This window comes from Puma concolor, chromosome B4 (genome assembly GCF_028749965.1).
Source record: "Puma concolor isolate L17-30 chromosome B4, mPumCon1.1.hap2, whole genome shotgun sequence".
Taxonomy (NCBI): domain Eukaryota; kingdom Metazoa; phylum Chordata; class Mammalia; order Carnivora; family Felidae; genus Puma; species Puma concolor.
The window spans coordinates 26,606,680-26,622,633 of record NC_141673.1 but is presented as its reverse complement, the minus strand read 5'-3'; the positions used below and the strand labels follow the sequence as shown (position 1 = coordinate 26,622,633).

The following is a 15,954-nucleotide window of genomic DNA, read 5'->3' as shown; positions in this document are numbered from 1 at the left end:
TTCCAGAGACAGAGGAAACAGCAGGAGCAGCTTCCCAGGCCACTCGGAGAGTAGGTGCCTCCTGTCTTTCATGCCTGCGAAGTCCCCAGGAAATGTGTTTGCACCGAGAAGGCCTTTGGATCCTGCAGGCTCTCCCCTCTCCAGGGAGGAAGCAGAGACCATTCTTGAGCAGAGCTTGCTGGGCAGTGGCCAGAAACAGAGGACACCTCTTCCTTGGGCTCTTTGGCTAAGTGGTTCTTAGAACTAGTTTGGAAATAGCTTCTTTGGGTGACACCTGGGTGGGCGCCACCGGAGCCTTTGCCGGAGAGCATCCAGTAGAGAGAGCCACAGGGTAGCGACTTGCTTTTGTGCTCACCCTCCCGCAGCTCAGACTTTCCAACCCTGAAGTCATCTTGCCAAGAGCTGTCGGTCTCAGCTTTTGGAACTTGTAAAAATCCCCAGGGGGCTTTCTGAGCGTATGTATGCCTGTGAGCCACACTCAGAGAAGCTGTGCTCCAGAGGGAATTTAATGGATAGGAGGTTAGAGTTAGGGGTGCTGCCTGGCAAGTGTAAGAACTTAGGGGCTTATCAGGGCATCAGTTTGAAGTTCAGGCTTGCAGCCTGGCAGTCACCTTCCCTCCGTGTTGTCTGGGTAGCGAGTTTGTCTCGGCGGGTTTAGAAGGAACACCACCACAGACGCCCTCCTTTGGTGCCCTCCTTTGGCGAGCTAATGTGCTTGTCTTGCTCAGCTGTGCCAGGAGGGCTGGGCCACCCTGATCAGGCTTTTTTGGAGTCCCCTGGCGACCGTGTGGCATGAGGTGGACCACAAAGGAAGGGGGTGTGGCCACTCACTGCCCTTCAGAGGGAAAGGCAGGACGAGCCACTCCAGCAGGGAAAAGGAAGAACCACCATAGCTGTCTGCAAGGCCAGGGGGAGGGCTGTCAGGAGAGATAGAACATCAGTCTTCACTGGAGACATCGGCCGTGCTAGACACCTATCTGCTTAAGGATGATAATGAAATTAATCCGGCCTGTAGTCACTTCCCGTCCAAATGATTTATTGGCTTCATACCCTAGCATTGCCACATGGTGGTAATAAATGACAAGACTAGGACACAAGGGCTTAAAGGATTCTCCTTATGTTTAAAAAGCTAAGCCGTAAGGCAAATAAACTCAGAGAGCTTGAAGGAAACTGGGGAGGTCATCGGCCCTGTGCTCTCCATGCCTGGACCATCTCAAATGCCCTGTTTTTCAAAGACAGTTCAGGAAAAAATTATCCACCACTACCCTCGGCCACCAAACTCTATCCCCAGTTTAGTAGTTCCCCTGCAGATTCAAAATTGGGAGTAATTTGACAGGGGTAGGCTGAAGCTCACTTTTGTGCTTCTGTTAAAAATTTTCTCCTGGAGCTTACGTTTCCCTCCAAAGAGACAAGATGCTAATTACCGCTCTTATTTACTAAAGCACCCTAGTTTGAGTCACTGCAAGTACTTGAAAGCAAAAAACTGTATTTCATTTAAAAATAGGGTCTAACTCGGAATTTTAAGTGATTCAGACTCATCTCCCTCCAATTAGCCCAAATTACTTAGGTTTTAAAGTTAATCTTTAGTGACGGCCAGTTCCTCCTACTATCTAAACAAAGTCCCGTTGCTGGAGTGGAAACCTGGTTCTTCTCTCCTGTTCTGTCCTTAGGGCAAACAGAGTGTAGCTGATTTCCTCTGAATGATTTACTGTCCAAATATTTGAAGAACAGATTTCTAGAGGGGATCTGAAGGCACAGCAAAAATATAGCATCTCATGGACCAGATGCAGCCTCCACAGCCCCAAATTGCTGGCAATGCTCTGTCATCTATAGGATGGCATCCTTGCCAACCCTGGGCATCGCCAAGATTGCTTTGTATAGTGATGACAGCACTGTTCATGTGCATAAGCACAATTCAGGTTCACAACCCTATGATGAAGGTGCTTTTATTACCCTCGTTTTCCATCAGATGAGTGCAGAGGAGGGTGGATTTCTGCTATAGTCTCCTTCCGTCCCATGCAAACAAGGGGTAAAGCCAGCATCTTTACAAACACATTAAGCCAGAGGCATCTTTATCCCCTATAATTAAATCCTCCCCAAGTGCTTCCTTAACTGGCCATCGCTGAGTGTGCCTTTCCTATTCAGGAAACTGCACTGTGTTTTGGAGCTGATAAGATCAGTTGTGTGTATGTATGGAGAGGTGTCTCTGGGTCCAGGCTGTCTTCCCCTCCCCTGCACCTCCGTGTGACCTTTTGCTGGATGGTGTTATCACACTTACACCCCGCAATAGGGTGGCATCACATATACAGAACAGGTGTTGTGTCCGGCAGGAAATGCCCTCTATAGACTTCACCTCACATTCTGAACCATGAGGTTCTGAGGGGCAGAAAAGATGTTTAAACCACTGTGATGTTGAAGAACGCTCTCGTAACAGGTGCATGCTAATGCCGCAGTGGTCGTCGCCACCGCTCAAGTTGTCATTCAAATGACATGTAGAGCTCACAGGGATGTTCCAAAGTGTCTGCTAGGTAAAGTCAGCAGTCCGTCCAATCAGGTGTGTCATCCATGACACTAAAATAAAGGGATTTGACCATCTCTAAAGGTCTCTTGCAGCACGAATGACTTTAGACATTTATTTATTCATTAAATAAATGTATACTTGTATACTGGGCACTGTTCCAGGGGCTCTTACAAATAGCAGCTCTTTTAGTCCTCTGTACAGCCCAGTGAGGTAGATGGATACTATCATTATTCCCATTCTAGGGCACAGGGAGAGGTTCTGCGTAGCTCTTCTCAATGATGCCCCAAGGCCGGAAGCAGATGAAACAGCAATGGCGCTGGAGACATGGCTCTTCTCAGGGCCGGAGAGATAGGCTTGGTTCCAGCTGGGCTTGTAGCCCATGCCTCCAGCCTCTAAGGCAGCCTCGGCTAGGAAGCTGGGCCAAATGATGAAAAATCCTGGTAGTTACTTTCTCTGATGTCATATCCAAAAAGGTAACTTCTCTTAAAATCTTCTGATGAATCTCATGTCTGTGAGTTTATCAAAATCCTTATTTTTAATTCTACTTCAACATAATTTAAGGCCAGTGTTCCTTGAAGATGACAACAATTGCCTTCTTCAGATAGGAGGCCTCTTGTAGGCATCCAAGAGCTCACCACCCCAGCCCAACAAAAGCAGGGGAGTGCTTAAGGTTCCCAATTTCAGGCACGCTTTTAGAGAGCAAACTGGCTCCTAGAGGACGAGGTCTGGTTCTGACAGTCCTCAGAGAGAGTTTGCTACTGGCCCAGGCTGAATTCCAAGTACCCAAGGAAGACGCAAGAGCCCTACTGGCATTTTAACTAGTTGGAAGCATCCTTTAGAGCTCTGTCCTGGGTGTCCAGAACCACATGTATGATTTGATATGTGTGTTGGGAGTGTTCTGATGGGGCCCCTTCCAAACACGCCAATGAACACTGAACCTCCTTTGCTAATGGACTGAGCAAGGTTATCCCTCTGGCCCCGAGAAACAGGATTCCTTTATTATCTGCCTCCAGCCTTGGGGTGTCAGTGGGAAGAGCTAAGGGGGTAGGTGGGGAAAGCAAAATTGATGAGTGGTTGTGGGGACAACGCTGGTTGAATAGAGTTCTGCTTTCACATAATACCATTTTAGGAATGAGGGATACCAGTAAGGGTTTCCATGTGGTGATGTGTATTGATTACTGTGTTTTCAGTTTAAGAAAAAAAGTATCACAATATTTCATAATTTTCCATACAATTCTTAGGCTGAAATTCCAGCTTTCCTCTTAGACTAAGCAATATGAAATTACCAACATTTGACCATTTTTACCCATAAAAAATGGCAGTTTTGTAAGACTAAATATAAATTCAATCTTCTATATCTAGAAAATCTATCCTTACGGAATTTTCTTCAACTCATGCCACAAGGATAGGGTTTTGCCACAGAGAAGTCCCACCTTGGCTTGCACGTGATTTGGAGGATGTGTACCTCCTGCTGATTTCAGGAGCGATTTTAAATTGTCGACCTGAGTCCGTTTAGCCTTGTGCGGTCACAATTCCTAATTCTGATAATGGAGGGGTCTACGGTTTTCTCTACCTTGTTCCAACATGGGCCAGTCATCATCGAAGGGGTATCGCCTTCTTGTCTCATTGAATCCTGGAGCACTGTGAGACTGGGAGGAATTTAATTTGAAATTGCCGTGCGCTACCAGTTCTGCTCTGGGCTGGAGAAACATTCCCGCTGCAGATCCATCTAGTGACATTAATCTTTCTTTGATTTAATTTGGTTTTCATTCCTAAAGTAGGGGCCCAGAGGCCGCTCCCTGCCTCACAGGAGTACAGGAGGATTAATGAGTCACTCTCAGGACAGCATTTGCAGCTCCTCAGATGGAACAAACAGTATCATATTTTTAACACTTTAGATTCTGTGGCACTTTCCAAAACGGCATTTCTGTCCTTAACTCAGCAGCAGCTGACTTGTGCAAAATAGAAAATGGAAACCTTATCCCCCCACCAAACATCTGTAAGTGAACTAGTTTCTGTCTTACGATGGTGTTAAAGTGTCACGTGGGGGGAAATGTTCCAGCCCCAGAGCAGCTGTGAAAGTTAGAAATACACTCACACACACATGCTCAGACACACACACAACTCAACCACTAATAAAATGCTTTTACACTTGCTCTCGGGAGATAATTTCAGAATAAAATTTCCGTGGTACAAGCTGCGTGTGCGCTATCTTAATGCCTGAGCACAGTGCCAGCAGTGAGTCCTTGCCAGCTCTTGAAAAGACATTTGAACCTTTGGCAGGGCTGCTTATCGGAAAGCCCATCCGTGGTGTTTGTGATTATAGGGTAAGGGTGCTCACGTTTAGCAAAACAAAGCGTCTGACGGTAGTGGAGTATTGGCTCAACACTCAACAGGATCCATTTGGGATTCATTCTTTGACAATTACCCAGAATGAATCACCAGCTTCCTTTTATAAAAAGATATTTATTGGCTTAGAAACAGAGCATATCCAGCTCTTCGTGGGGAGGAATTTTAGAACTATGTTCAAACATTCTCATAAACTTGGTGTCTGAGTGTTGCTAAGAGGGTGCCTGCACAGAGTGTTTACTTTAATTGCATCAAATGTGGAGGAGAATGGAAAAAGCAGCCAGAAAACAATGAATGGCTCAAGGGGAAAGAGGAGGAGGTTTGGTAATAACAGCAGAGTCGAAGAATTCAATAAGAGTCCAAGCTGGAGACACTTTTCAGAGACCTGATGGCCCAGCCAGCCTCTGCCCAGCGTTCCCCCTCCCTGCAAGATGTGAACACCAGCAGTTGGAGGCCTCTGGTCTAAACTTAGCAGCTGACTAGACACAGCTGGCTGGACGGCTGTGCTCAGGGCCTCTGCAGGGCTGGCTCTCGCCCCGTGTTCCCTCCTCTGTGGGTGCAACCTGAAGATTAGACCTTAATCCTTTGGCACTTTCTAAGCAGGTTTGTACACTCTGATAACCAATGCGCAGCAGGCCAGAAGAGAAATTCTAGGTTTCTACTTTTTTTCCAAATGGAGGAAGGCTAGGTCCAAAGTAGTATTAGAATTCAGACCAGACTGAGGACTTCAGAGTGGAGGGAAAAAGCACTCAGCTGACCATGTTCCGAAAAGACAGGGTTAATCCTCCCTCCATAGTCCCAGAATGAAGGCAAGGATTTGTGTATCCTTGACTTGCCTCTCTTCAGGGTTCCTTTGTCTTACATTTTTGTGGACTAGCCTCTCAGAATAATTTACTCCTCACAAGAAGTGAGGCCTGCCCCCTGCTTCTTAGCACCTAGTCCCCTTAGCCTCAAGGACCCTTCTTCCCCCAGTCGGTTGTGGGGGAGGGCCGCGCTGGAGGGCCATCCGGCCTTGGCTTCCATAGTCCCGAAAGGCCTCAGGTGAGAACTGCTGACTTGATAGACAAAGAGGGTATGCGCGGGCCTTGCAGTAGTGGGTCAGTGTGGTAAAGGCATTTATTTGTCAAATTGTGTACATTTAAAATCTGTGGCAATTTTTTAGCAGCTCTATTGAGATATAATTTATATACCATAAAGGTCACCTTTTAAAATGTACAATGCAATGGTTTTTGGTGCATTTGCAGAGTTGTGTAGTCATCACCACAATCTAATTTTAGAACATTTTCATCACCCCCAAAAGAAACCTTGAATTCATTAGCAGTCACTCCTCATTCTTCTGACCCCTGCTTTAGGCAGCTAGTAATCTACTTTCTGTGTGCATAAATCTGTTCTGGACATTTTATCTAAATGGGATCATACAACATGTGGTCTTTTGTGGCTGGCTTTCACCTAGTAAATTGTTTTTGAGGTTCATGTTGCAGCATGTCAATACTTCTGTCTTTAGTGTATGGCAGTTTTTTGTAATATATTCACACAATAATGCAAAGTCATTTTAAAACGACTGAATTGCTTGTAGCTGCAACAGTGTGGATACACATCACAGACCTTAAGATGACCCCAGGAAGCCAGACCTATACACACACACACACACACACACTCGTAGTTGACCCTTGAACAATGCAGGTTTGAATGGTGCAGGCCCACCTACATGCAGATATTTTCCAGTAAATACAGTACAGTGCTGTCAGTGTATCTTCTCTTACGATTTTAATACTTTTTTCTCTAGCCTTATAAGGATACAGTATGTAATACATACAACATACAAGATATGTATTAATTGACTTATTGGTAAGGCTTCCTGTCAACAGTAGGCAGTTAAGTTTTGGGGGAATCAAAGGTTATATGTGGAGTTTCAACTGTGCAGGGGGCGGGTACCCCTAACCCCCATGTTGTTCAAGGGTTAGCTGTACTATATAATTCCATTTACATGATGTTCAAGAACAGATGGAAGTCAGAATAGTGGTTATCTCTGGCTGAGGATGGGGTGGTTATTGACTGGGAGGGGACAACGGGTTCTTCGTAGGACCTTGAAATACAATTTTTATCCTCACGTGAGTAGTGGTTACACAGGTGTATACTTAACATTTATTAAGCTGTATACTTAATATTAGTGAATGTGAAGTGCTTTCCTATAAGTTATACTTAATTGTAAAGTTTTTATTTAAAAGTATATGCAATTTTTATGATTTTGCAAGCTTTTTAAAAATACAATATTCCTGCAGAAAAGAGAACAAATCATAAGTGTACTAGTGGATGAATTATCAGAAAGTGAGCACACCCTGTAACTACGACTCAGGTCAAGAGAGAGCATTATGGGTACCTCAGAAGCCCCCTCCAGGCCCCTCCCAATCACTAACCCCGCTCTCTTGTCCAAACATCTAACATCATAGTTTGACTGTTTTTGTGTTTGTTTTAGCTTTACGTGATTGGAATCACATAGTATGTATTCCTCTGTGTTGGGCTTCTTTGCACCTTACCACTGTGAGGTTTACCCATGCAGCATGGAGCAGTAATTTGCTCATTTTTCACTTCTTTATATTCTGTTGTATGGACATACCCCAAATTATTTATTCATTGATGATGTGTGGTTGTTTCCAGTATGGGGCAATCGCATATAGTTTGCTATCAGGATATGCACTTATTTCTGTTGGATATATACCCGGATGTGAAATTGCTCTGTGATACGGTAAACACCAGCTGTAGCTAACACAGCTTTGAACACCTGTTTCAGCATTTCTGAATACAGTAGGAACCTCAAAAACATAGTGGCCCAAGCCTCTTTTGACCTCTGAGACGCTGGGATACTTCCTAACACAGCCTTGTCTTCCCCTCTGCCCGGGCTGGCCCACCTCCCATTAGCCCTATGGTGTGTTGCCCCCCCCCCTTCCAGCCTCACTGCATCTCACTGCCTTGTCTATGTCCTTCACAGGACTGTGAGCTCCTTGAGGGCAGAGACAGTGTCTTCATCACCATTATAGCTCCAACTTCCAGCACATAGAAGTTCTTGATAAATATTTAATAAATGAGACAATGCCAAGATCCAGCCAGCCATCTAATTCCTGGATGAAGTTGAGAAATGTATTAAATTTTGAAAACTCATATATTTTTTATCTTTGCTTTCAGATATCAAATGGATCCACTATAAAAGTCTTTAAGAAGATAGCAAATTTTACTACAGGTAACCGATATAATGTTAACCTTTTGTTCTCACCCACTTTTATATAAAGTATTGTTTTTTGCCTCTTTCAGATGTATTGTCACAAAAGTGAGATTGAGTTGTTTCTATGTAATTCTCTGAAATTGGAGAAAAGCCATTTTGATCTGTTTCTATTCCTAAGAACGTGAGCTTTGCAAAAAAGAGGACAGGAACCAGTAAATAGCAGTTGGCTGGACTGCCCAGCAGAAAGGAAGCTGCTGCCTCTTGACAGCCCTGAACTCAGGGCAGAATCTCAGCCTTCCTCGCTCTGTTCCAACTCCTCAGTAGGATGGGGGCTAACAGAGAAGACCCCTCTGGCAAACTGAGAGGGAAGCCGGTAGATAATCACACAGCCCTGCAAGCACTGAACAAACAAGATAATCCACTTAGAAATCCAAATCTCCTTGTGATAGCAGCTGCAAAATTCCCAGAAAGCGGAGTGAGACAAACTAAATGGGGAGCTTTTATGGGAAAGTCAATGGGCTAGCCTCTAAACTCTCTACCCACCTCCCTGATGGTCTCAGGAAAGGAAGGCATTGTGACGGTGCCTTGAGAAATTCCCTAAATCCCAGTCTAGGTTTGTCTCCAGAGAAAGGATACCCCAGCTAAGACACTCTGTCCCCAGCCCTTGGAAAGTTTCTGGGCCTCACCAACAGCACTTTTCACACATATAACTGGAGGCGAGGCTTCCTGATTCCTAGATTCAATACTAGGAGCGGCCTCATAGGTCCCAATACCTGGTCAGTACAAACAGAGAATGCAGGGCCCCCAGTTAAATAGAAAGGATAATTTGGTAGGTTGTAGGAAACCCCTGTGAGGAACCTCACAGTCCATCATTAGATCTGGCTATTTAGTGAGAGAAGCCATCTTGCAGAGGGTGGCTGCCATTCTGGCATAGGGAATTGGTGTCCTTGTGTTATAAAAAAGTAGAACTTTGTATTTTAAGCTTCAAAGATCAGGGATCTCACATTTGGATCTCTTCATGGGACCTCAAGGCAGTCAACGTCTCTGTTTCTTCCCTGTCCAGTTCAGCTGAGAGCCATTATTTTGATCACTCTCCTCCTAACCCTTCACCTTCTCCTGTCCCTGTCCCCTGTTTACTACCCTCTCTGTCATGTCCCAGCCCTGGATGAACCCAATACTAGCCTTTCCTAAACCTATATCCAGGCAGCCACTGGAGGAAGGCACACAACAGCATAGCTTGGAGTCACTATAATTTCATGGTGCCCAACATGACTGGGACCCTCAATGCAGCCTACACCCACTAAATTTCTCTAGGTAACTCACTCTGTGTTCTCCAGAATTCTGCCTTCTCTCCTCAAAGCTCTGACCTACATGGCTCTATCAGCAGCAGACTTGATCCTGTACGTCACAGAGAAAACAGGAATCAGAACTCCATCAACATCTAGCACCAAACCTACCACCCTACCTGCATCTGCCCATTTCTTCCTGTGCTCCTTCCCACCCCCACCAGCATTCCAGGATTTCCTTCCTCTTATCCAAGGCCAGTCTCTCACCTGTGTCTTCAATCCCATCATTTCCAACCTTCCAAGCATTCTTACACCACAGACAATCTTCTCTCACCTAAATTTTCTATACCTCCCCACTTACTACAGCTTTTGTTAGTGTTTCAAGGTATTCTAGTCTCCTTCATCTTCAAAACAAAAAACCTAGTCCCTTGATCCTTCTTTTCCATTTACCATTCCCTTTACTACATTTCTTTCAGGACTGTCCTCACCCTGTGTCACTGTCACACTTGCTCTATAAACTCCCAACTCATTGCCCTTCTTTCAGATCCCAGGAGGGGTCACGTTCCTTCCACCTTAGGGTCTTTGCACCCATTCCCCTTCTTCCATTTGCCTGGCTAACTAGTCATTCATTTAGGTTCAGCTCCAACACCCCTTCCCCTGGAAGACCTCCCAGAGTAGGGCCGGCCTTTGTCAGTTACTTTCTTAGCATATACTTCTTCAGGAGCCTTATCACAGTTGTAGTTAAATAATTGTATAATTAATAGTATGAAGTCTCTCATTGGCTAGGATGTAAATTCCACTGGGGTGGGGGGGTAACTAGGTCTGTGTTAAGATTGCCTTTTGCCTAGGAGCCCCTGGCACTCAGTAGATGCCCCCAGGTACATTTGTTCATGAGTGGGGCTTGAACCTCTCCTACTCACCCAACGAAGGATCATTCAGCCTGTTTTAATACTTCCAGGAATAGGGAACCTGCTTCCTACTCCCTGGCCCGTTTGGTCTTCACGTTGTTAAGATCTTAAGATGCAACAGGGTAAAAAAAAAAAAAATAGCTGTGAAGAGCTCAAGTAACCTCTTCTGTTTATAGCACAAATGGGGCATTTTATGAGAAGGCCAATTAGCCCGTGGTTGTTTTTTTAATAGACTGTTTTCTCCCCCTTTCTCTGGCATTCAGATGTGGAATACTCAGAAGACCACTGCCATTTGGTGAGTTCAGTCTTTCTTGTGCTTGCCGCTGAACTGGATGCCTTCTGTAGCATGAACGGTCTCCTTGGGTAACGCTTCTAGTCTGTCTTCCCTTTAGATTTTACCAGATTCGGAAGCATTCCAAGATGTGCAAGGAAAGAGACATCGAGGGAAGCACAAGTTCAAAGTAAAAGAAATGTATCTGACAAAGCTGCTGTCGACCAAGGTACACTTAACTGTTCTGGGAGTGCTTTTATGGCTACCTTGGGGGTGTATGATGTGTTTGACTTAATTTCCACTGAAGTGTGAAAATGTTACAAATCCCTTGTGCCTTCTAGCAAAGCAAAATGAAAGTTTAAATGGTAAACACTTCCTACCCTCCCCTTCTTTTTAGAAACTGCAAAGATAATGGCACTTTACAAATTTTGGCTGTAGTATCTTCAATCAGGGATTTAATATTGTTCCCAGTCCTTTACCCACCATTTCACTATTGTTGTTTTTTAGGTTCATGGTGTAATTATTCGTTTTTATTTGTTCTTATAGAGGAGCAATAAAACTCCCTTTGAATTGCAAATAAAATGAAGGGTGGGGTCAGTGACGGCTAACCTACTAAATCTTTTTTTATTTTTCCACTTTAAAGTTAAGAATTCTGTTCACATGTAAAAGTGTCAGATGTGAAAGCTGTTGGAATACCAAATCAGAAGCAAATTTTACTTTATCTGGCTTTTAGTGAGATTAACAGAAGTCTGTGGTGATCCTTTTTTTTCCCCCTGAAATGACTAGCAGTATAAATGCTATTATCTATCTACACCTGGCCCTGGTCTCCTGATGGGCATGCTTCTTCAGATTATAGCAGAGGGTATGCTGAGAGCTCAGTAAATTTGTTTAGTGACTAAAGGACAGCCAGAGCCTCTTGATTTTCTCATCTGTCCCACAGAGATCTGCCTATTTGTCTTTTGTAAAACACTCAGATGCTTTGGAAAGTAGAGAATAAAAACCTCTGATGGAAATACATGCAACAGGAACAATTGTGGGAACAGAGCAACATTGAGTTTTTCTAGGCTGAACATAACTAATAAAAGCTAAACATCCATGGCTTCTTGATCTATGCACGTAGCCCTACAACTGATATTTCAACTGCTGGAGACTTCTACGATACCCTCATTGTTGACTAAACCTAAACCTGGGCATGGATTTTCAGGATGCTTGACCCACATGGAGTGTTGGCCTCATTTGATAATTTTACATATTTTCTCTTCAGGTTTTTTTTCTGTTTTGTACATCATTTTCTCTGAACTGGCATTTCATTTTCTATTGTATTCAAAACTGCTACCCTATTTTTTAAATCTCCCACGTCTGATGCTCTCTTTCAGGTGGCAATTCATTCTGTGCTTGAAAAACTTTTTAGAAGCATTTGGAGTTTACCCAACAGCAGGGCCCCATTTGCTATAAAATACTTTTTTGACTTTTTGGATGCCCAGGCTGAAAACAAAAAAATCACAGATCCTGATGTCGTACATATTTGGAAAACAAACAGGTGGGAACAAACAGTATGTGATTACTGACTGTTTTCAAGACTCTGGGACAGAATCTTAACCGAAAGGAGGGCATGGATAGTTACAGAAGGATTCATTATCCCTAGATCAGAATCTTTTGGCTTGGTAAGCTATCATGTCAAAGCAGATTCGTCCTCTGTTACTATTTTTTAACAAGAACAAAACCCTTCCTATGCTGTGATCCTATTCTTTAGGATAACATAAACAAACCTTATCTTTAACGCATGAAAAAGACCTTGTAAGGAATGTTAACCTGACCGGCAAAAGATGAGAAATTAGTATTTTGTGGTTTTATTATATAATTTTCCATTAGAGAATACTTAATCCCTTTGCAGTTACCAAACTGTCTGAATTCTGATTCTACATAGACATTTCTGCTTTTATTTGAGCAAGTGCAGTACTCAGATATCATGAGAATTAGCCAAAGGACTGTTTTGTTTTCTAACGTTTTACCTGGTTGCCTGGTAAGGCATCCAGGTTTGTTCTAAATTTCTCCTCAGTAAAGAAACAGCTCATTACCTCTATTTGAAATGTTCTGTGTATGAACTGAGTAAGACTCGGTGTTAAGACATGATAGAACTTTCCGGCACAATCGCAAGCCCTCCCGAACACTGAGGGTCCACAGACCATTTTAAGGAAGTATTACAAGCTGAAGTGCCAGAGCTCTAGGTCTCATCTTCTCCCCTTGAATCCGGGTCTGTCCCAGCATCTACCCTGGCTCCCTCCCATCCTGTGCTCTAGCCTCTTAATCCCAGGTGCTGCTGCTGTAGGCTCCCCTTTTCACTGTGAAGAGGGTGGCATCTGAGCAGGGGCAGTAGCCAGGACAGTAGAGCTGAGGAGAGGCCCAGCATCCTTATCATGGAGGTAATTTGCTAGGCCAGAGTTGAGATAATGGAAGGACTCTGAATGATTCCCAAGTTCATATTCAAGTATCTGAGTACCTACTATATGCCAAGCACTGTTAGGTGCTGGAGATGTAACAGTAAACTGAACAAAAATCCCTGTTCTCAGACAGCTTGCATTCTAATGGGTGGAAGAGATGATAAATAGGTAAATTAGTAGTATATTAGAAGGTTAGTACAGTGGACAAAGCAGAAAAGAAGGATAGAGAGTAACAGGACAGTGGTCAGAGAAGGCCTCAAGGAGATGATGACATTTGAGTCAGGTCTTGAAAGAGGTGAGGGCATACACCTTGAGACTGTCTGGCTAAAGGCAGTTTCTGGAAGATGGGCAGAAGTCCTGAGGTGCAGCCTTGCCTGGGATGCATGAAGACCAGCCAAGAGGCCCACGGTGGGTTGGAATGAAAAAGGTGAAGAGTAACAGATGAGGGCCCAGGCCCAGATCACGCAGGGGCTTTATCCCGAGGGGGATGGAGAGCACAGAGGGTTCTGAGCAGAGGAGAGACCTGATCTGACTCTGTGTTAAGATTGCTGATAGTTGTGGGACAACTGAGGCTGACAACTGAGAGCTGGGGGCTAATAATGCAGGCGGCTTAGGCCAGGGTGTGGCACTTAGAGGGGGTGAGAAGAGGTCAGGTTCCAGACACGTGATGAAACGTTTTCATGGGCAACCGTCGCCTGCTATAATAGAACTATCGGGAGAAAATTCTCGTCAATGGCCACCTTTGAATTTCTCCCGTTCTAGTCCTCCCTTCAGTGGCGCTTGTCAGGTTAACCCTTTCTTGTTCTGAGTGGTGCTGCCATCTGTTGCTTGGTATATTTGGCAAAGCAGACTTGCATACTTCAATAACAAGGGCAAAAACGTCCGTATGCAAACTGTGATAAACAGAGCATCTGCCTCCTACGAAGGGCTATACTTGAAAAGAGATTTCTCTCTCGGAACAGCCTTCCTCTTCGCTTCTGGGTAAACATCCTGAAGAACCCTCAGTTTGTCTTTGACATTAAGAAGACACCACACATAGACGGCTGTTTATCTGTGATTGCCCAGGCCTTCATGGACGCATTTTCTCTCACAGAGCAGCAACTCGGGAAGGTAAGGCCTGGTTTTAGTATCTCTTAACATGTCATCCTGTGAGTCTGAAGCATTCTTTCTTCTAAACAATTGGTCTGAACCACAGCAGCTAAAAAGAAATAGTCCATGGTAGTCACTGAAGATCTGCTTCTCTTTAAAAGCTGTCCCATTTACTTTTAATCTAGTTTTTTTTTTAATGAATACCAAAATAGACTATTATCCCCTTTCTACTGCAAAACTGTGCCTGTAAATACCTTTACCACAAATTATAAACTATAAACCCAAAGTGAAACTACAGAAATTTGCTTAGCTAAATTAATCCCATCTGAATACAGCTGATCCTTGAATAATGGAGGATTATGGGTGCCAACCCTCCATGTACTTACAAATTATCTGTAACTTTTGGCTTCCCCAAGACTTAACTACTAATAGCCTACTGTGGACTGGAAGCCTTACTACTAATAGAAAGTCAAAATAACATGTATTTTGTACATGTGATATGTGCTATATACTGTATTCTTAAACTAGAGAAAAGAAACGTTCAGGAAATTGTAAGAGAAGACATATTTACAGTTCTGTACTATATTGAAAAAACCCCACGTAGAGTAAGAGCCGACCCACATAGTTCAACACCATGTTGTTCAAGGATCAGCTGTACACCTAAGAGTCTATTTGAATATAACAAATTGCTCATGGGTAAGAAAATCTTGCCTGAGATTTCTACCACCACCAGTTTGTCAATTCATAATCAAAACATCAATATTGTTTTTCCTACGGTTTTCTTTGCTGAGCAAAAGCCTCAGGAAAGCAAAGAAAGATAAAAATACAGAGCAAACTCTGAAAGGGATGTTTTGGTCTTATTCGAGCACTCCAAATGTATTAAACTGAGCAGTATCTGTACCGAATGGATTTCAGGCAGTCTTTCAGTGCTGAGCAGTGTCTCCTTGGTATATGGAATTTGAGAGAGTGCCTGGGGCAAAATGTGGTTGATGTTTCACAGGTGCCTCAGCTTCCTAGTCTGAATCTAAACTCACCCTCACCACGATTTCTGCAAAACACACCTGTCTTTACTTTTGTCTTCTTAGCATCGCCTGGTCTCTCAAGGTAAACTCCTTCCCATTATCTTCAACGCCTTCTTCTTCCTCCCTTCCCCTAATTGGTTACTGCCCACTGCCATCTCCAAAATGTCTTTTTTCTAATTCTTTGGCCCTATCCCTTCAGCCCCTCTCCACCCATATAACTGCCTCGGAACTGGTCTCCTTGCCTGTGCTGTCTTTTTGTTTTCGCTGTGTCTCAGATTATCTAAAGCTTAAATCTGATCTTGTCTGTCTCCTGCTTAAAAATTATAAATACTTCCCACTACCTGCCAGGTGAAATCTTCCCAGTACCACACGGCCCTTCCTAATTGGGCTTCAGGTCTCTTTTCTGGCCGCCTCATTTTCTTGCAAATTCCATATACCTTCTACGCTACAGCTTTACCTTTCCCAAACTTACCATGAACGTGTTTTCGTATCCCTTTCCTGTCTCATAACCCCTCTCTTCTAGTAACACCCTACTTATTCATTCATTCCTTCAACAAACCTGACTTCTTAATGTGTACCAAAAACTATAGGAGCCTATGATCAGTCTAAATATACCTGCTTTGTGAATTTTCCAGCTCCATTTCCCATGCCCTTTCTTCATTTGACCACTGCAACAAAAACACACTGGAAGACACTAAAATGCTTAATTTATTCACAGTAAAAAATGGTTAACTGACTAGCTGAACTATACCTTATGTGGTTCTTGTGATTACTATGTTCTTGGTAGTTAGTATTACCCTCATTTTATAGATGAGGAAATCAGAACATCAGTTCTGGGAGGCCACAA

General features: G+C 43.8%; 1 protein-coding gene across 2 annotated transcripts in view; it reads left to right on the top strand.

Annotated features, from left to right (window-relative positions):
- Positions 1–15,954, top strand: part of PLXNC1 (plexin C1) — a 149,833-nt gene that overhangs the window by 128,874 nt on the left and 5,005 nt on the right. For both annotated transcript variants that reach the window (XM_086712644.1, XM_086712643.1), the window contains 5 exons: positions 8,054–8,108; positions 10,548–10,579; positions 10,677–10,784; positions 11,932–12,095; positions 13,959–14,106. In XM_086712644.1, coding sequence (XP_086568770.1) covers positions 8,054–8,108; positions 10,548–10,579; positions 10,677–10,784; positions 11,932–12,095; positions 13,959–14,106 — 507 coding nt within the window. The remainder of the gene's footprint in view (positions 1–8,053; positions 8,109–10,547; positions 10,580–10,676; positions 10,785–11,931; positions 12,096–13,958; positions 14,107–15,954) is intronic.